General features: G+C 34.7%; 3 protein-coding genes across 4 annotated transcripts in view; 1 reads left to right on the plus strand and 2 right to left on the minus strand.

Moving 5' to 3' along the window:
- The window catches only part of LOC136031636 (DNA topoisomerase I, mitochondrial-like), a 71,369-nt gene extending 67,366 nt beyond the window's left edge, over positions 1–4,003 (minus strand). For both annotated transcript variants that reach the window (XM_065711278.1, XM_065711279.1), the window contains exon 1: positions 3,814–4,003. In XM_065711278.1, the coding sequence (XP_065567350.1) occupies positions 3,814–3,852 (39 nt within the window). In that variant the 5' untranslated portion in view covers positions 3,853–4,003. The remainder of the gene's footprint in view (positions 1–3,813) is intronic.
- Positions 4,004–5,499: 1,496 nt separating this feature from the next.
- Positions 5,500–9,300, plus strand: LOC136032347 (uncharacterized). Its single transcript, XM_065712669.1, has 2 exons — positions 5,500–6,646; positions 9,164–9,300. The coding sequence occupies exons 1-2, from the start codon at positions 5,500–5,502 to the stop codon at positions 9,298–9,300; spliced, it is 1,284 nt and encodes a 427-aa protein (XP_065568741.1).
- A 1,441-nt stretch (positions 9,301–10,741) lies between these two features.
- LOC136031637 (phenylalanine--tRNA ligase beta subunit-like) overlaps positions 10,742–21,016 on the minus strand; it is a 69,662-nt gene continuing 59,387 nt past the window's right edge. The window contains exons 11-13 of the mRNA XM_065711280.1: positions 18,443–18,653; positions 15,361–15,519; positions 10,742–11,008 (exon numbers count right to left, since the gene is read on the minus strand). Of these exons, the coding sequence (XP_065567352.1) occupies positions 10,857–11,008; positions 15,361–15,519; positions 18,443–18,653 (522 nt within the window). The 3' untranslated portion in view covers positions 10,742–10,856. The remainder of the gene's footprint in view (positions 11,009–15,360; positions 15,520–18,442; positions 18,654–21,016) is intronic.

A 21,016-nucleotide genomic window follows, 5' to 3' on the forward strand; every position in this document is an offset into this window, starting at 1 on the left:
TTTCTTTTTAGTTTTTTTGTAGTTTTTACCTTCTTTTTAGTTTTGTTAATTTTTTTTTTTACTTGTGTCCTGGTCGTCATTTATACTCCCTGTGTCCCGGTGCTTTGTTGATTGCTAATCGAACATTCCTTTTGTCCTGGTCGCTTTCTCTTTGAGTGTCGTCATTTATTTTTTTCTTTTTTAGTTCTTTTAGTTTTTACCTTTTTTAGTTTTTTTTTAGTTTTTAGTTTTTTTAGTTTTTTACCTTTTTTTAGTTTTTTTAGTTTTTTAGCTTTTTTATTTTTTTTATTAGTTTTTAGTTTTTTTGTAGTTTTTGCCTTTTTTTTTAGTTTTTTGTCCTGGTCGCTTTCTCTTTGAGTGTCGTCATTTATTAGTTTTTTCCTTTTTTTTTAGTTTTTTATTGGTTTTTACCTTTATTTTAGCTTATTTTTCAGTTTTTTCCTTTTTTTTAGTTTTTTTTTATTTTTTATTTTTTTTAGTTTTTTACCTTTTTTTAGTTTTTTTAGTTTTTTTAGTTTTTTAGCTTTTTTACTTTTTTTATTAGTTTTTAGTTTTTTTTGTAGTTTTTGCCTTTTTTTAGTTTTTTCAGTTTTTTTTTTAGTTTTTTATTGGTTTTTACCTTTATAGTTTTTTTAGTTTTTTAGCTTTTTTATTTTTTTTATTAGTTTTTAGTTTTTTTTGTAGTTTTTGCCTTTTTTTAGTTTTTTCAGTTTTGACGTCACCTAATCCAGTTTTTTCAGGTGACGTCACCTGACACATCCATCCACACATCCATCCACACATCCACAGACAGACAACTTATTTTTATATATATAGATATATATATATATATATATATATATATATATATTGCACAGCCATTCATTAAAATGGTTAAAATAAAATAAAGTTTCAGTTGCTTAGTTTATGTTTGGTTGCATTTCTGCCCTTGTTTTTTATGCATCTACATAACTCCTCAATGCTTTGCAATGATGTGATACTAGGTTATCAATATGTTTCAGTTTAAGAACACAAATGCTCATTAACAAGCAGATGCAATGATTCAAGCAAAGGATAAATATATTAATTCAGGCTACATCACATGTCAAACCATTATATCTGGAAACAGAGTTGTTGGAAGCAAATGGTACTAGCCTACTCTTTCTGTATAAAAGTATTATTACAGTCACAATAGTACATAGAATAGAGTCCATAGACAAAGGTATTTTCAAGATATTTTAACTTGGACTGAGCAGAAATTATTCCTTAAGAAAACAAGGAGAGCTGAACCAGCAACTGATATAAAAACAAGAACACAAAAATAATACAAAAAAAAACATTAGCAGAGTTATATATGTAGCCTAGGTCTGTATCTGGTGGTTGGCCACTTCTGAATGAAATAGGCTAAACAAATAACAGCAGTACCATTAGATTCCTTAATTTACATCCTTTCCAGTTATAATGATTGCCCCACCCTAATGGTCCTAGACATATTTCTAATAATGTTCTTTGCTGGTTGTTTTGTCTTGAGCAACCCAATGCCATCAGTTATTTTTTAAATGGGTTTCTGTAGTCTTGACTTGATGAAACCCAGTTCTACCTGAATAAATTACAGATCAATGTGGACAAAATATTATTGAAAGTGATTTTAAAAAGTGGATAACAATGGAAGGAGAAACAGAAATTTCATCAATAGAAACACTCTGTATATTATAAAGTTAAGAGATTTGTTACTTCAGTTTAATTTAAACTAAAGCTATATGTGGGATGGGGTGCATAATTGGGAAAAAAGGATAAAGGATAAAAAAAAGGAGTTTTATTGCTTTTATACCATGCTCTGATTCATCCATATATTTTGTATGGCTGCATGTTATGGGCAAGCAATTTTTATGTGAATTTTAAACATGTTGAGATTCTTCAAAATAAAACAGTGCATCTTATTGGTGGATATGTTGAAGGTGAACACAACACCACAGCTTGCTTCAAAAAGTTTCAAGTGCTGAATGTAGGACAGCTACAGGAGTAGCAAGTTGGAATCTTTACTTATCAATGTTGGAATAATGCAAGTCCAAAGGTTTTTTTGTGATTACTTTGGTGAAAGCAGATCTTTGCATCATCATGAGATGCATCATGCTAGTACTTTTGTTGTCCTGCACAGAAGTGGAACCAGGGCCAGCTTCCCTGCTAGATTTTTGGGGCCTAATGTGTGGAAATCTGTCCCAGAGAACATTTGGGCAACTGAGGGGTTATTTAAAAATAAATTAAAAAGGTATTTGCTAGGCCAAGGTTCATAGTTCTTTTATTTATTCATTTTTCTTTTTTCTCTCTTTTCTGTTTATTATTATGAGATTGGTTATTATTATTGATGACCTAATGAGAGATTGGTTGTTATTAATTATTGTTTTTGTTGTTTTTTTTGTGGTGAAAGTGAACCATTTTGGATAATAACATCAATGGATGTTTGAGTTTTTTAGTTATCTTTGGACTTCCTACTGTACAGAAATTACCAGTGATGACTGGAATTAGTATTTAAAATATAGTTTCATTCATATTGTACAACCCCAACTTAGACCTTGGCTTCAAACCCAGCCCACTTTATGCATTTTTAGTTTGTCCCATGGAGGAAGAGGGTCAACCAGAAATGGATGCACTTTGAGAATTACCATTCCTAAGTGCTATAGCTTTGCAGTATAGTTTCCAGTTTAGACGGCTTGTGATGAAACTAAACAATTACCCCTGGAAGGTATTTTGAAGTACTTACCTCTACACCTTCTCTCTCTAGAGGGCCCTGACCTTTGATGACCTTTAAAAGTCTTTGTTATACAAGTGAAACCTAGCAAAATAGATCCTTTGCTTAAATGAAGTACAACAATGTTTTCAGCTTCATAACTTTGTTTAGGATAATCCCAATTTATGATGTTTCAAAGATCTGCAAATAGGCTACAATTCCTAAATTTAGAAAAAAACATTGATATGGCTTAATATACTCATATGACTTAATATATACTCATATAATATAATAATCCTACTCATATAACAGAAATTGCATTTTCAGAACTAAAACCAGAGAAAAAGAAACTGATAGCTGAAAATTAAGGTAAAATGCTGATTTGTCAAAATTTCAATGGGCATAGACCTGTTAAGTATACAATATTCTAAGATTTAGGTATCAGATGAGGATTAAAATGGAAGCTTGGCAATATCTTCCCAAAGTGTTTTTGGCCCTGAATTCATTACTGAAAGTTTCATTTTCTAACTTAACCCCTTTATATAGCCTATGGCAAAAATGCCTAATCAACAACTTTACCTTAAATTTAGAAAAGGCCACAAAGAAAAGTGGTTTTGCCATCAATTCCTTAGCCTAGCCAGTCTATTCCAAACAATTGAGCCAGAACTATTTGAGACAGTAGGCCTAGGCTAGAACAGACTAGCCTAAATTTTTGAAATAGTGGCCTGGGCCAATGCTTCAGATAAACCATTACCGAATTGACTGGATTATGCTTATATGAGTTTTCTATCAGGTCTAGCATGGGCCTAAACCACCTACATCAGTTCATTTTTTGTACATAAACTTCAAAAGTTGCTACCTTAAAAATAAAATTAAGGCAATAATATGATTGAAAAGCCTAGGTTTGCTCATTTTGACATAATACGTAATATTTGTCCTCAATATTCTGTCATTTTCTATAATGGAAGTTGAAAATTTTGGTCGCCATTTTTCCGTCCAAATTCTAAGTCCCTTTGCTTGAAGGGACTTTGTTTCTGACGCCATTTTTAAAAGATTTGGAACTCAATAAAAATTAAAGAGAAAACATTTTTATAATAAGGACTTACTTTTCTAATTTCAATAGTTTCATTTTCCATTGTCCCCATGGCTGATATTAGCTTATCAAAGATGTGAAAATGCTCGTTCCTGACCAGTTGGTGTGAACAACGGAAGAAAGACAGACAATTTTCAAAGTCTTTTCTTCATTAATGCGCCTGCCTCAGGCATTGTGCAACTGTTTCCATGGCAACCAAAAAGATTATTCAATTTTGACTTTGGAGGGTAAATTTTGCAAAAAATTTTTACTCAGAATGCTAGATACTATTGAAAAACTGTTTTATTGACTAGGTTAAATTTCAACGCTGTTACATCAGTTAAGAACGAAAAACTATAGATGCCGTAACGGGGATCTAACGGTAAAAATAAAGGTTTAGAAATTCAAGCATGTTTTTAATAATCTGAATGGATGGCTCCCGCTAGTGACTTGGTTCCCAAGGTGTCTATCCAGAGGGGAACTCAAGCCCATTGAATTGAATGGATGGCTCTCAGCAGGGGACGAATTTGCTATGAGGCAGAGGGGGAAACTGCCTCCTCGAGACCCAAGTTTGCCCCCACACCTCGCCCCCCAGATGATATTTAGTTTCTGCAAAAAAATCTTGTCAAAACTAATATATGCCTGCATAGTTAAAGTATCCAGAGAAACAGGGTCGTATTTCACTTGATTTGGAAAAATTGGCTCCGACTTTGCCCCCCCCCCCAGGAATTTGACGGAATTGTGCCACTGGCTCCCATGTCCAGCTTGAATAGATACGGGACCCGATCGGATTTTTTTTGCGGGACCCTCTCTATATATTAAATATTTAGATAATAATGTACCTGCATAGAAGTTTACGTAAATAAAGTAGTTCCGGTACGTAGAGCGAAATCTCTCCAACATAGGACTAACACAATTAAATTCAATAAATTTGAAATGAACTTTTACGGGTATCAGATTTCTATATTACAAAGTATATATTATATAACAATAAACACATTAGTAAAGCTCGTCCACAAACAGATTTCCAATTATTTGAATAATTCGTAATTTACCTCTTATCGTCAAAAGCAACTAGCCCTAAATTTCCAAATTCTTTTTTGCTCAGTTTGATGGCAAAGCGGGGCACTTTCAAATGCGCGGCCCGAATGAGCCCAATCGCCCTTTATCTGGCCCTGATGGCTCCCACAGGGTCAATAAAGTTAATAAAACTGTCTACAAAGTTGATATACTGTTTTCTTTACGTGGCTTTGTTGACTCTCATGCAGTCTGAAAAAGGTTGATTTTTTTTTTACTTTAACTACCCTTCGAAGTCTTTTGCTTGATAAAAAAGTGAAGGTAAGACTAAAGAAAAAAATATATGTTCAAGATTATTTTTTTAAAGAAAAAGTACTTAGAAAAATGGTTTTCTCATCTCTGCGTCTGATTAATTCAAGTTATTTGCTACAAAAAATGCTTTAAAGTAAAAAATGTAATAATCCTATATGAGAGGGCTCAAGCTTGGTTGACAACATTATTAACTTTAATAAGAACGTGTGTGCACTATATAATTGATGATCGCGGATGAAAAAAAAAATCTGCAACCATCTCTGTGCATTTTCTGGAGGTATCAAGTTTGTATTTTATTTTTTTATACAAATGAACCAAATTACAAATTGCTTTCGTGTGACGAAGTTAACTTAAAAGCTATAAGATAAAATCCCAGTATGTTTGCTGTAGGATGAGAGACAACTTAATGAATTCTGATCACTTTATCATCTTCTGGGAAGCCAGTTCGGCAATTCCGAAGCCAAAACGAGTCAAGTATACGGTGCGACCACTTACTGAGGACTCGATATCTACATTTGGTCGCTGGATCGGTAATTATCAGTTTGAGGACATTTGCTCTGAACAGGATATTAATATTAAAGTCAATAAGCTGAATACTCTGCTTCAGGAGCAATTTCAGACTTGTTTTCCCGTAAAAGTCATTACTGTGAGTGACACTGATAAACCGTGGATAACCAATGATCTAAAGAATTTAATAAAAACCCGTTGTCGCCTTCATATCGCTGGTGATACCGTAGCTTCAGCCAAGTTGCGTAATCATATTGTTAAACTAAACAAGCGTGCCAAGAGGCAGTATGTGAGGGATAAAATTACTCCCTTACTCACAATAGACCCCCACAAATGGCATTCCTCAGTAAAAAGACTTACCGCTAAGACAACACTCAGAGATCTAAGGCTCCTCAAAGAGGACGGTACCTTAACCTCAGCTAATGAAGTCAATTCTTTTTTTGCTGACATTTGTACCTCATTTCCATCAATCACCAAATCAGAAATTGATACTATCATTGCTGGTGCAGAGATTGAGGACGTATGTGAGGTCTCTGAATTCACTGTTTATAAGGAACTCCTAAGACTGAAAGCGAACTGTGCGTCCTACCCAGGTGAGCTTCCAGTAAAGCTGTTACGTGAATTCGCCATTTTTCTTGCTAAGCCACTCTCTTCTATAATCAACCAATGTTTCCTTCAGCAAGTATTCCCTAGTGCTTGGAAAAGAGCATATGTCCGCGTTATTCAAAAAGTAAGGTGTCCAAAATCTTGTGATCAACTCCGGCCTATATCAATAACTCCGAACCTTTCTAAAGTTGCAGAAACGTTTATTTACCGCAAACTTATGTCACAGGTCTCTGCACATCTAGACCCGTATCAGTATGGATGCTTAAGAGGCAGCAGCACAACTGTTTATTTAGTACGGATGTACCATCTCATTGTCGACTGGCTCGACCGAGGAAGTGCTATAGTCGACCTTCTCCTCGTAGACTACCGAAAGGCTTTTGATCTTATTCGCCATTCCGTTGCTATCACAAATCTACGCACCATGGGTGCGCAAAAACATATTCTCCTTTTAGTGATCAATTTTTTACAAGCCCGCTATCAGTGCGTTTACAGTCTTTTCCCAGGAGATACCGACTCCGAATGGGTCGAGCTTACATGCGGAGCCCCACAAGGTACTAAGCTCGCTAGTCTACTGTTTTTGGCAGTGATAAATTTCATCCTTTCCGGCTATGAAGAAAGATATAAGTATGTAGACGACTTGTCAGTCCTACTGAAGTACATTGTTGAGAAGTCTGAGGCTGTCCCCCAATTCTGTAACGAAATAATCAAAAACTTCAAAGATGAATGTACTGCGAACAGCCTCCAAATCAACGAAGGAAAGACTAAAATCCTTCGCTTTAATCCCCTGAAGAGAGACTTTGTGTGCCCTCCTCCTCCTTATCCTAGTGAATCTTCGGCAGTAGTGCTTGGTGTCAAGTTTAGCATCGACTGCTCTTTCAGCCTCCATGTCGATACAATTATCAAAAAGGCAAATAGTGCGATGCGGACACTTATACTAATGCGTCGATTTGGTTTTTCAGTGACACAACTAAGGATAGCCTATATTACTTACATTCGACCAATTTTAGAGTATGCATGTCCCGTATGGGGCCCACAAGTCAATAACACTATTTACCTAAGTGACCAGCTTGAGTCAATACAAAAAAGAGCAGTCAAAGTAATATTGTGCGATGCTTTTACCGAATATAAGTTAGCATTATCCACTTTACAAATTCCCTCTCTTCAAGAGCGTCGTCTCAGTTTGATCCTTGAATTTGGCCAATATCTTCTCAGAAGTGATAAATACAGATCGATACTACCACCAGTTTTAGTGAAACATCGAAGTACTAGGTTGAAGAAATTTGACAGATTAGCAGCACCCCTTCACGCACAAATCGTTTTTCCAACTCATTCATCCCTTTCTTTGTATCAAAGCATAACAATTGTTGATTTTAAACTATTTGCCTTCTGATTTTTTTTTTGTCGTTTGATTTAATCCTTTTTTCTTTTTTGTAAGCACAAGCGCCATTTAGTTTTATGACTACGAAAGATTGTGCAAATAAAACCTATTCTATTCTATTCTATTCTGATGTAAGTGGCTAAACTAGGGGAGAAACCAGTCTGACACCAAGGCTCGAATCGAATCTTTTATTCTAAAAATGAATCTTTTGGAGTGATTTCCACCCCACTGAAAGTAGATATCGTCTGTGAAAGGGTTATTTTTGACAAGTGACAAGCTGTTTAGCTGAACTGCAAAATATTTTAATTTGTGACAAGCATCCATTATTTATAGATAACATTGATACGTACTAGATGGGGCAAGTTTATGTTCCAATAAACATGAAGTCAACAAGAACAACACCGCTCTAACGGTTTTTTTTATAATATATTCTAGACAAATTTGTATCTCCTATGCACAGAGTACCACCGCTCTTAACTGACTGATGCCACCTCTTTCTGCTATGTAGCGCTATGACTTACTTTGTGATCATCGCGAAATTGCCCCATTCTGTCAGAATCCGAAATTTGGAGATCTTCTGCAGCTCAACGTAAATTTTGACTCCCATCTTTTGAATGGTCGGTGTAGGAATTTTGTACAACCCTTTGTTGCTTCGTCAAATAAAATTAGGTTTTAGTTTAATCAACATGTCAGCAGGTTTCTTGAGTGAAATTATTCATCGAACCACATTACTTTATCTCACTTGTCCTTTTTATTAATATTAACGTTTAAAGAAACAATTAACCTGATTTAATTTACAAAACATTAAAAAACTTTAATTGCCTTTTTCTCTGAGTAAGTAAAAAGACTTTCTACCGAATTTCGACAAAATGAATTTTAATTTATTGGCATCAGTCTTGATTTTGAAACGTATGTTTCTTCTCAATTATGAAATTGTTACTGCTTTTTTATGTACTCAATAATTTGTTGATAATTTAAGCAAATTAGGAAGACATCCAGGAAACTTTTGACACGCAAATCTTAAAATTAATCACTAAAATTCCCAAGAGAGATCCATGGGAAGTCAGGCAGAGAATTGAGGTTGGGGAGATCAATTTAAAATACTTTACGATTCAAATGTTATCCGTAATACATTTTTTTTTTACCAAATGCGTTGCATTTGGCCTTTAAAACCCGTCGTAAATTTGTACTTTAATGAAAACAAAGTGGTCAGAGAGTTATTTCTAGTGGGAATAATAAAGTGCATTTTAGGTCCGAATTCAAAATTTAGCGCGTATTTTAAATGTTTCCCAAGGTTTTTACTTTGCATATGATCTTGAAAAATATTACAAAAAGAGTACAGAATGGACTGAAATGTTATTCCTTTTAACACAGATTTGACATTGGGAAACAGATAAAAGTCGCGTGGTGCAAGGTGAGGCGAATAAGGCAGATGGTCTAACACTGTGAAGTTGTACTTGGCGAGATACGCCTTGACAAGCAATGGGCGGAGTAATGTCTTGATGGAGAACCTTTGACTTGTTCTTCAAAACATTTCGATCGTTTCTTTCTTATTCTTTCACAGAAATGTGCAAGAACCTCAAGGTAGTAATATTGATTAATAGTTTGACCATCTGGAACCCAGTGAAGGTACTAACTGTTACTACTAACAACTCACGCACACTCCTTATTACATCTACGCACGCTCTTCCTCCATCCTAATCTATTAAAAGCCTCCCTCTTTACACCTTCCCAGGAAGTTCCCAATTTCCTTGAATCTTTCTCCAGAAATCCTCCAACCCCAACCGCAGACGACCTGCTTCCCGTTTAGCCATAGACAGTTAGCCAAAAGGCAGAATCTCCGACAATCTGTCATCCTTTATCCGCAGAGGATGCCCTAGCCGTCTCAACCTTTCTCTCATTACATTTTCTTTTCCGAGAATTTATGAATATAAGTGAAAACGAGGGGCGCAAAACAGATTAGGCTTCGCATAGGATAGACATACAATTGAGCTAAATTGTAAATGCATAAATGAATAAAGTTGGCGAGTTGAGGAAAACGAGTCGAAAAGATCAAGTTATGCAACACCCATTTATAATTAAGTGAAATTTTTTCATATGAGTGAAAACGAGGGGCGCAAAACAGATTAGGCTTCGCATAGAATAGACATACGATTAAGCTAAATTGTAAATGCATAAACGAATAAAGTTGGCGAGTTGAGGAAAACGAATGGAAAATATCAAGCTATGCAAAATCCTTTTTTCATACAACATCCATTTTTCACGCCTCCTTTTCACGTACATTCATAGATTCCTGGGAGACAGAGAGAGATAAAACAACAACTCTAATTTAATATTCTTATCTTAAGAATAATTAAGCTAATCTAAGAATCTTGTCTAAAATCCAAACCTGAGTTACCTAAGTCACAGACAAGTATTTCAATCGTTGCGGTATCAAGTTTTGTATAAAAGTTTGTTTTATACTTTTTGCTTTGCCCAATCACTCGTTTATGTTATTTATTTGTACAAAGGGTAGCATTCGAGAGTGGAGAGCATTTTGATGCTGTATTATGGCACAGTCATCAGAATTACATGCACTGATAAAATTAGAAAGTGACCATTCAGAAGTGGTTGAAAAACGACTAACAAATTTAACAAATTCATATGACAAACCAGAGTAAAAGTTGAGTCCGTAAGTTGAAAAAATCGATTAAAAATTGATAGTATTGAATTGAAAGGACGTACACCAAAATGATAATATTGAATGGGTCTAGCGAGGCAATCATTATCTTATCAGTTTTATTCGGCGTGCTTCCAGACACTAACCAGTAGCCAAAAGAGGCACTCAGACAGTGAACGAACTTCCGACTTATCTGTTTAGTAAACATTTCCCAAAACGGTGCTATGTGTAAATAATGCGGCAGAGCAACTGAGTTAAAAGTTTTGAAAGAAGACTGCAGTTGAACCGTAGCATATTTATCACAAAAGAAGTATACGATAGCCCTACTCGGCGTTCGAGGTGAGGTATAAGGAGTTGTCGTTTTTTTTCTTTATCTAGGAGCCAGTAGGAAAAGTGAGGTAAGTAATGTGATCAACTGGCTGCAACATACACAAACATAGCAACACATTGCATGGTTGCTCCACATAGAGAAATTTTCACATCTTCTCTTTATCCATATTAAATTTGTTTATTTGGAGAAATTTGAAATCGACAAAAATATGAAATTAGAACACTTGAACTATGACCTCAGTGACCAGGTCATTCGTTAGTGAAGTTTTCATACAAATGGTTCAATGTTGATTTCAAGTGCAGCAGCAGGCATTTTCAATCCAAATCGTTCTATTACTTCTGGATGCAAAACACCAACTAGTCCAATGTGCTGCCCACGAACGATAACATTAGCACAAAACCCGGAGAAATAAGTAGGATCTGCAAATGAAAGTACAGTAAATTAATCATTTTTTATAGATCTTTTTTAATTGATTTGATTTATACATACATTGGGACTATAACTCTAACAACCCAAGAAAAATCGTAATGTAATAAAATAGAATAAATACTACCATTACTAACAACTCAACGCAGCACCAAGCCACCTGAGGCCAACCCAGATACACACGCTCCTTCTCCACCCTAACCTATTCAAATCCTCCCTCTTTACACCCTCCCAGGAAGTTTCCATTTCCCATAAATCTTTCTTATGATATCCTCCTAACTGAGGAAGACCTACTTTCTGTTCAGACCTAGATGTTTTGCCGAAAACAACAATCTTTGGCAATCTGTCATCCTTCATCCACAGAAGGAGCCCTAGTGACCTCAACCTTTTTTTCATCATAGCCTTGGAATGGGGGCTGAACCACACTTTTCGCACAATCTACTGTCTGAAAAACACTCAGTCAGTAGGGTACTCAAAACAACCCGCAGGCGATTTCTCTGGAAAACATATAGCTCAAAAAACCTCTAAAAGTTCATTAATTTTGCTCTAACTTTCATCTTGCCTTTCCTGTGCTCCTTAAGACAAAGTGTATCAAAATGATCTACGTAAATTGGAATAGAACACAGCTCTGCTTAACTCCTGATTTAATACGAAACCAGCTACTACCCTCATTCCCTACCTCAACCGTAACAGTGTTACTCTTGTACATAACACTAATCATTTTCAAGTAATTGTCTGGTATACCATACAAGGATAAGACCTCGCTAAAGCTCTTCTATCAGCTGAATCAAATGCTTGTTCATAAGCTAAACTGGGAACTAAAGGTGTTTGATGAGTCAGGAAACTTCTCAATTATTAGTCAAAGAGTGAGGACTCGGTCGACACATCCTCTAACTTTACTGAAACTGCACTGTTCTTCTCTTAAAACTTTGTCTACAGCATTTTTATGTCTAAAAAGTATCATCATATTAAGAAATGTGCTACTTGCAGAAAATCTATAATTATCATCATTTTTATTTAATTATGAAAAATGTTTATGCTAGTTTTGGCTCTCACTCAGACTATCTCTCTTGGCTTTTTCTACAATTACCCATCGCTCTGAACTTTTTCATCCTAGTCCACCAAGTTGATTTTAGTTCAAACATCAACTCAATCTTATCACCTTTCTTATACAGGGGTTTAATTAGGGATTTCTTAAAATTCCTAGGTGCTTTCCATTTTTTAAAAATCATATTAATAATCTCCAGTAATTTATTTCTAACCTCACAACCACCATATTTGAGAAACTCATTTACCAAACTGTCCGCACTTGGGCCTCATTATTTTTTATTCCTTTAGGACTGTCACTAATTCTTCCTCACAAAATAAATCTTTCTCCACATCCAAGGTGACACAAACCTTTTTCTTTCCCTCTATATCTTTTCTTGTAGCTCTATCCTGGTTTAGCGCATTCTCAAAGTGTTTCACCCATCTCCCTTTAGCCCATTCCTTATCACTAATTGTGTCCCTGTTCCTATCTTCAACTGGGACAAGTTAAGATTGACTACTCCCTCTCAGTTTATCAACATAGTTGTACAGTATTTTACTATTATACCGTCTTTCAGATCTTCTGTAATTTTATCCATGGCCTTCACTTCCCACTTTCTTAGTTCATATTTCAATACTTTCTCCAGTTTCTTTGCATTCCTCTAATTTTTATATGATTTATCACTCAGAACACTTGTGTACAAAAATTCTTTTCTATTAAATATAAAGCATTTTCGCTAATATTCATAGCTGCATTTCAACTTTCTTCCCTAAGGCACTATCAGCAACTTCACAAATTATTTTCCAAAAATTATTCCATCCATCTTCTACATTGTCAAATTTTAAACTCTCCAGCATAGTATTCAACTGTTCCAGGAAAGTATCTCAAATTCTCATTCTGGAGTCTACCAACGTCACAGCTTCCCGGAAGGTAGCTAACCTGCCGCAATTTCAGTATCAAATTAATCCTAGGCACTACTAGATGGTAATATTTACTTTTAACCCCAACAGCCTCACATTATTGTTGTTAGGTATTTGATTTTAATTCTTATAATTTTTGGTCTTTTATTGAATTTTATTTATCTTCAATTTTTTGGCGTTTTTTTCATTGGTTTTGTTGTACTTTCCGCGTTTTGTTTTTTGATTTTTGCTTTTTTCCTTTTTGTTCGCACTGAAGAGAGGCGGTTATTTTCTCGAAATATTCGCTTTCTGTGTTTTCTTCAGTATTTTCGTTTGGCCTTTAAAAACCTCATTTTTGATTGTTTTCTTTCTTTCTGCTAAGTTCATGTTTTCCACCCGTGGGATATGAGCTAAGTATAAGAGCTAAAATATATGATTACAATTTAAACTTCGGGCGAAACTTGAACGTGCAATCGGATACATAACCAACCTAATTAAAAGTTATTGTTGTTCATAATAAACAAAAAATTAGAAATCAAAATTATTTTATATGTTAAATGCATGGGTTCTTGGATTTTGAGATTTCGGGTCTTTCTAAGAGCTAATGGACTAAGCACCAAAAACAAAGTCAGTGAAAACCAAACACTATTTGCAAATTATCTATAGTCTTCTGAGTTTGGAAGACTATATTAGAATATTAGTGTCGCACTCCTATATACCCTAGTATCTTGTATTGATCCTGCCAGTCTCTGGTTTACAATAACGTAGTCAATAAGGTTAGCTGTTTTACCATCATATTAACAATGTTAACTTGTGAGTCATTTTATGACCAAATACTGTATTGGTTGTAACTGTATTGTTATACCTAATGTTTTGCGGAAGCTAGTGGGGTAGAGGATGCTTTTTATAGCGAACTTCATTTTGGGACCTCATGTGATTCAACCTTGAGGGGATTCCATAACGTTTTTCGTCAGGATATCTACCAGAAGATATGGTGCTATCTCTACAAAATTTGACGATAGGTAACATCTAGTCCTTTATAGGTCTTTCGGAGGGGGAAGGAGGATCTAGAACCAACCCCACCACATGTAGAGTGGCTTGATTCAATTTATCATGATATCTACCTAAGGGATTGCCTGAATTCAACAAAATTTAGTTTGAAGTAACAATTAACAGCTTAGTCGTTCTCTTTTAGATTTTCATCACGATCGACCTCTGTGTTTGGGGGGGGGGGGAGCGGCTCCTTAAATTCCTTTCATCGGAACATTTATAGCAAGGGAATTTCGGCACCAATCCAAATTCGTTGGGAAGTTAGAGCTTAGCTCTAGACAAAAATCTAGTTTTTAGTTATTCACCAATATCCACGATTTACACAAAATCCAAATAAATATCAACTGCCATTGACGGATATTAACAAAAAAAATGAGAAATAAAAAAAATTACTAACTCAAACAAACGAAGCAGCACTTAAATAAATAGGAGAACTATATCACCTGATTTATGATTTTAACCATTGCATTTCTTGCGGACACTTAAGTGATACGGGATTTATTTACTCAGGCAGGAAGGATGGGATACATAGACATGAAGTAGGGCTCATGATCAATAGGGTATTTGCTAAATCCTGTTTAGGTTGGGAAGGTGTTGATAATAGAAAGCTAATCCCTCATTTTATGACAGTATATGCCCCTGTAGAACCGACTGACATATGGTGTTTTTATGAGGAGAGATTTTAACGCCCAGGTCGGAAGCAATAGGGATAGATGGTATACAAGCCTAGGCAAATTTGATGATGGAAAAGAAAATAGTTATGTCTATAGACTATTACAATTTTGCAGGTTTTATCAAACAAACAAAAAACAGACTAATTTCAAAATTGTCAGGTATTTTACTAGTTTGAATTAAAACATTAAAATTATTGCTCAGACACCAGAAATATTTTTGCAGTTTACTTTAGCATTATAACTTTAGCAACTCTGAACTGAACTTGAAAAAAATTTCAACTTTTTTTCATGTCTTAAATACTTTCCATTTGTAATGTTGTATGTGTCATAGATATAAAAACAATACATTAACTTTTATGGTAGGGGGGGGGGACAATATAATTCACAAACTTTTGGTTTTATTTTTTAAGGTTTTTGAATTGTTGCAATCCTTTGTCAAAATATATGTCATTTGCAATTAACAGTTTTCTGCTCATTAAGTAATTTAATATAAACTTGACAAGTGTGACGACGTCATTGTAATATGAAAATGACGTCACTCGCATACATAGTTGCTGGAATCATAAAAACTCGTTGCTGGAATCATAACCATGCAAAGATTCTGTAATCCGTGCTAATCAGTATGGGAATTTTTGTGATATTTGCCAACGAATTATATTAGTAATACATGTAAATGAGTCAAAGCACCAGCTTACCTTGGCAGCATTCCAGATGGTATCCATCAGGATCTTTATCCTTCGGTTTGACTTCTAATAAAGTCATGATCCTATCAAGTAGTCCATGAATCACTTCAAATCCCGAAGTCTTATCATAGTTGATAGCACAAAGACGCCTCTCGTTCCTTGCACCTACGTCTGAAAAACAAATAGATAAAATACAGGCTGCCCTCTACTTTTACATTTCTGAAATGTGTTTGGATGTCGCTCGCAGCTCTGGTCATCTACTAGCCAGCTCAAACACTCGTCCGATTTATCTTGAACTGTGATCAAAGCATAAGCTGGGAAAGTCATCAACGGTCGACGGCTCACCAAGAGCATCGACCTCATTGAAGCTCCAACTCTCATCCCGGACTGGCCAGTCAGGAGATGACTAACGGCAGCGACGTGTGATTCCTTCTACGCTAGCAACACTGCCGGGCAAAAGCTTTAAGTCAAGTAAGATAAGTCGTTTATTAATATGCTAGCCTAAATACTATCAAGTTAAAAAGGCATTTTCGATTTGTTCCAGGTGTTTTATTTTAATATTTCCAAAGAGATTATTGAGGGGATTATTTTTAATTTTTTTGCAAAGGTTTTTGTAACATGTTGTATTTCTTTTTCCAATCTCCTCGCGTAATTCGTTTTTTTTTATTCTTTTAATATATTTTACTGCTTAAAAATATGAGGTTATTCAAAAGCTCAGGGCCGCCTTGAAGGGAAGGCCAATGAAATAGTTTAGTGGTATGATTTTATTGACATTTAATCGTTGCTTCAACCGATTTTTACCAGGCATGTAATTTGAATTAAAAATTGAGTAACCGCCGAAAGAATTTTTTTCAGAGAATTATACACAATTATATAAAAAGCAAGAGAATTGCTTGAAAAATGGTGACCCCCGCTAAAAGTAGAACAGTTACAAGGGTACACTTTTCAACATTTGATTTACTATGGGATAAACAGCTCTTTATTTTATTCTGTCGGGTAGCGCTGTACCGTTGGTCGCATTAGCAATTTTTAACTCCACTTAAACCCGTATACAAGCCTTGAAGATCTGCTTTTGCAGTTTCCTATTTCCTTTGGACTTGGCAGAAATAAAGATTCTTAGCTGAGATTTGGCTAAAAGAAAGAGCTTTCTAAATTCTGTTTTAGGGAACTAAAATTATGGCAAAACTTATTTAATATTTTAGTGGATTTTATTTGGTTTACTGAAATTTATGCATATTTAAACATATAAAAACCTAAAAAATCTATAGGCTACATTTCTTCATAAAATCATGCAGATGAAGTTTGACTGTTTGCCCCAATTACTCAAGACCGACTCCTGAAACACATGGGCCGTTTAATCAGAATTGGAAGCTTTTTTAAAAGTGCTAAAAACTTTAGCGTGAAGAGCAAGATATTGAGGAGGGAGGGATAACCCCTTCATAAAGGGACTAATTTCTGAGCTCTTACTCTCAATTGAAAACTTGTTTTTTTTTATTTAATATCACCAAAAGTTCATGAATCCACAATATACAAGAAAAACTTCCCATAGTAAGTATTATTTAAAACAAAATCTAGGACAACAAATTTTTATAAGATACACATTTTCGAAAATATCGAGTGCCTGATAACTACTTAATTGTGGTGCACACCAGAAAAAATTGATAGTGCCTCTGCTCTAATTGATTTAAGTTCTGATTCGTTACATAAGCAGTTTGGATGCAAAGTGGGCCTGTGGCCTCAAGGTCCCTCCCCCCTCAAATACCTTTCCCGTCCCGACTTTTTGGCAGAGGAGTAATAATGTTTCACTCTAACGTAATCACGCAAAAATATTTAATCCGAATCAATGAAAAGAAAAAGTGGCCCATTGGCCCCTCGACCGACTGCTAAATTTTTAGAATATAGACATATTACGCCTTGTTTGAAGCGGAATTGTGCAACAATTTTCAATCTGTGTAATTTGGACCAAAGTGAGCCCATGACCTCTCTAACAACCCATTCCCCATATCTTACCACCATATTTTATTAAAAAGGTAGAAATCCTTTTCTACCACATAGGTAAGTTATTCACGGAGTTTGCGGACGTATAAACAGACCGAATTGGAAAAACGAAGGATGTGGTACATAAAATACCGGTAAAAGAAAACAAACTAATAAAACAATACCCTTACCGAATACCAGAAGCTAAAAGGCAGGAAATGAAAAAAGAAATGGACCGAATGCTTGATCTAGTGGTTATACAGACCCTGCACAATATTTGAACCAAAACCACAATTATATTCCATTGATATCATTAAAAAGCACAGAAGAGGTCGATGACCTTCAACGCCACCCCTTTCAGAAAGGCAGATAGAAAGGCAGAAAGGCAGATAGGTTGTACCTTGTCTGAGGGAGGGTCATGCAGAGATTTTCAGTCTACACTCCAAGAAGTATACGAAGGGTCCATGGTTCATCCAATATACACCCTCCGCAATCTTCCCCGATTCTTCAATAGAAAGGTAGCCATGTTGCTGTTTTTTTAAAGCCAATGGTGTCAATTCATGAAATTTAAGGGGGGAGGGGGAGGAGACAAAATATATTCTTCAATGTGAGGGTAAGAGCAAATTGTCGTTTTTTTCAAGTTTTTTCAATGAAAATAACAAAAAAGACATTCAATTTGCACGATTGAAGGATCAGAGTAGAGGCATGGCGCTTACAGTTCTCTCCCACCCTCCTCAGCTTATTCGTAAACAGGTAGGCAAGTTACATCTGGTGCGAACCAAATTATTAATAAAAAAAGTATAGATTTTTTTTGTCTCTGACCCTTCAATACTCAACGTCCTTCTCCCTGTTTTTATTTATTTATTTTTTTTTTGTAGAAAAGCCAAAATTTTGCACTTTGTTCTAAATAATATTACGCTTGAATTATTAATCTAAATTAGCAGAGGCAAAAAGTGGGTCAATGGCTCACCAATTTCCCCACTAACGTACTTGCCTCAGAGTGGGCGGCTTCACACCATAGTCTTCAAGCGTTACAAGGGTATACACTACAATTTTATTTATTTTTATGCCTGTCGTCCGACCCATGCTAGTTCATAAACATATCAGAAAATACAACCTTTTTTTGGGTCCTTTAAAATGACATCAGAGATTTCGAACAGCCTCAATGGCAGTGGCATGTGTTGGTTGGCATTAATCGTTTTCAAAACTCCAGGCAGCAGAGTCGTTCTGCCAACTTGAAACTCGAGTGTTTTAGGATTGGCTATATGGATAGCTGGCTGGGATTCAATTTGATGGCGCAGTTTCTCAGTTATATCACTATGAGAACACTAGAAAATATTTAAAGAGCATGGATGAATAAGTTGGAGTAAGATGGATTTTTGTTCGGGGGAAGAGCAACAATAAAAAAGTATTTGTTTTTAATTTAAATAGGAGGTGCCCAGTAACTCCAGAAAACTTTGGATTGAGGAGAGGGTGGCCCCAAACCCCCCTCCTAGATACGTTCCTGACACCCAAGTACATATGATTTCTAAACGGATATAACACGGAAGAGTAATTGGTGTCCATATAAAAGCAAAATAAATTAGAAAACATAAAATATGCAAGGCTCAGGCAGTAAAGAAAAGTGAACAACAAAGAAAACATAGATTCTTGCACTGAAATATTGTATCATTTTATTTCTTGTGCTATGAATATTAAAAACCTGCTTGCGGAAATGAAAATATACCGGTCTCAAGAATTCAAAAAATAAAGTTTATGTAGTTTGCATACGGATTTCATAGGGTTCAATGAAAACCAGGGCTTACGGCACAGACTAAAAATATGAGCGAATGATAAAAAGCGTATTTTTATTCAGCGATTGCTACGGTAGCCATTATTATGTTTGGAAGATATTGATTTAGAAACCGTGTTGCTCTTTTGCTGTTATTGCAGCTATTTTAGAAAGGGAGCATAGCATCAAGATTACCAAAATTAAAATGAAAAGGTATTAATTTTTTTTATTTATTTTTATTTATTTATTTTATATTTATATTTTTATATTTATTTTTAAATTAATATATTATATTTTTTATTTTTATTTTTATATTTTTATACCATTATATTATATTTTTTATTATTTTGTTATTTTACTATTTATTATTTTTTATTATTTTATATTCTTGTATTATTTTAAATTATTATATTTTATATTCTTATATTATTTTATATTTTTATATATTTTTTTTTTTTTTATATTTCTTATTTTTATATTAATTTTCTATATTTTTATTTTTATACTTAATTTTTTATATTTTATTTATTATATATTAATTTTTGAATAATAATATCAAAAGTTAATTCTGAGAGTTGGGAAGCACAAAAAAAGCAAGAAGAACGCAAGCCACAGGCACAGTAACGCAAAGCAAAGTAACCACAAATAATGTAGCAGTCCAATATCTAACTAATTATATACCTAATGAAATAATATATGACTTCTTAATACATTAAACGAGCAATAATTGAGTATCTGTAAATTTTTTCTCGAAAACTATAATTTTTTCTAAGAATTGGCATGGCACTGTTTTTCGAGGTGAAAATTCGATCTAGATAGGGAACGACTTTGCAAATATTTGTTTCACCCTCCCAGTCCACTTGATATTTTTATAAATCGTCTGATGACTGAAACTAGAGGCCCTGAATGTTAAAAGCCTTGTGTATAAGAAGGAATTTGTTTGTGGCAAATAAGTTGATACTGATTCCGAACTTTTAAGAGTAGGACATTCCCGTTTGATAGCTGTGAAGTGACTTTTGGATTTTAATTGCTTCGCATTAAATATTATGCATTACGGCAGAAAATTAAAACTTTTTACACCAGGGAACTAAATATACATATTTACAATCAGGGCCGTATCCAGGATTTTTGTACAAGGCTGGGGTATTTTTTATGGCAAGGTTTTACAAAAAAAAAAAAACTTTAAAACGCGTTAAAACTGTATTTTCAGCCATTTTCATCACGTTTTTACGAGTCGGACAAATATATTCGAGAGGGTGAGGGAAGGCTCAAACTCCCTAACCCCTGCCCTGAATACACCCTTGTATACAATCATTGTTTGCTCAATAAGATTGTTTGTAATAAGATAACTATTCGTTTTCGGTGTGAAAAAAATGAGCTAGATAGGTCACGACTTCAGGAAATTCGTTCAGGGTCTTAATTTTGGAAAACAATTTTAGTATGAATGACATCTACCCAGATGTCCAATACTCAAATGGTTTTACTTTCTACAGCAAATAAAATAAAGTGATTGATGTTTTGGGAAATAAAACTGTTCTTCTTTTCACCGAGCGGAGGCTGGTCCCGTGGTACTTTATTATAAGATAAATAATCTAAGAGACAAATGCATATTTTCATAATTTTTATTTAGATGTGCTATATATGTTCCTAAAACGAAAGGACATATCTGAAACATATTTAAAACTTTAATAGAACCTGAGGCAAGTCATTCTAGCGGTTTTAATGCTTTCCACAGATGCTGAATGCGCTCCATATGAGGTAGAAGCGGCCATGAAATATTTGTCCTATTTAAATTGTTGAATGAAAAAGCCCACTCGTATCTTAAAACCCTTATGTTTTCTCTAATATTGCATTATAAAATTGTTAAATATGGCCTTTGACTTGGGGCACGGCCATATAATAGTTAAATTATATCTAAAT

This window comes from Artemia franciscana, chromosome 10 (assembly GCF_032884065.1).
Source record: "Artemia franciscana chromosome 10, ASM3288406v1, whole genome shotgun sequence".
NCBI lineage: Eukaryota > Metazoa > Arthropoda > Branchiopoda > Anostraca > Artemiidae > Artemia > Artemia franciscana.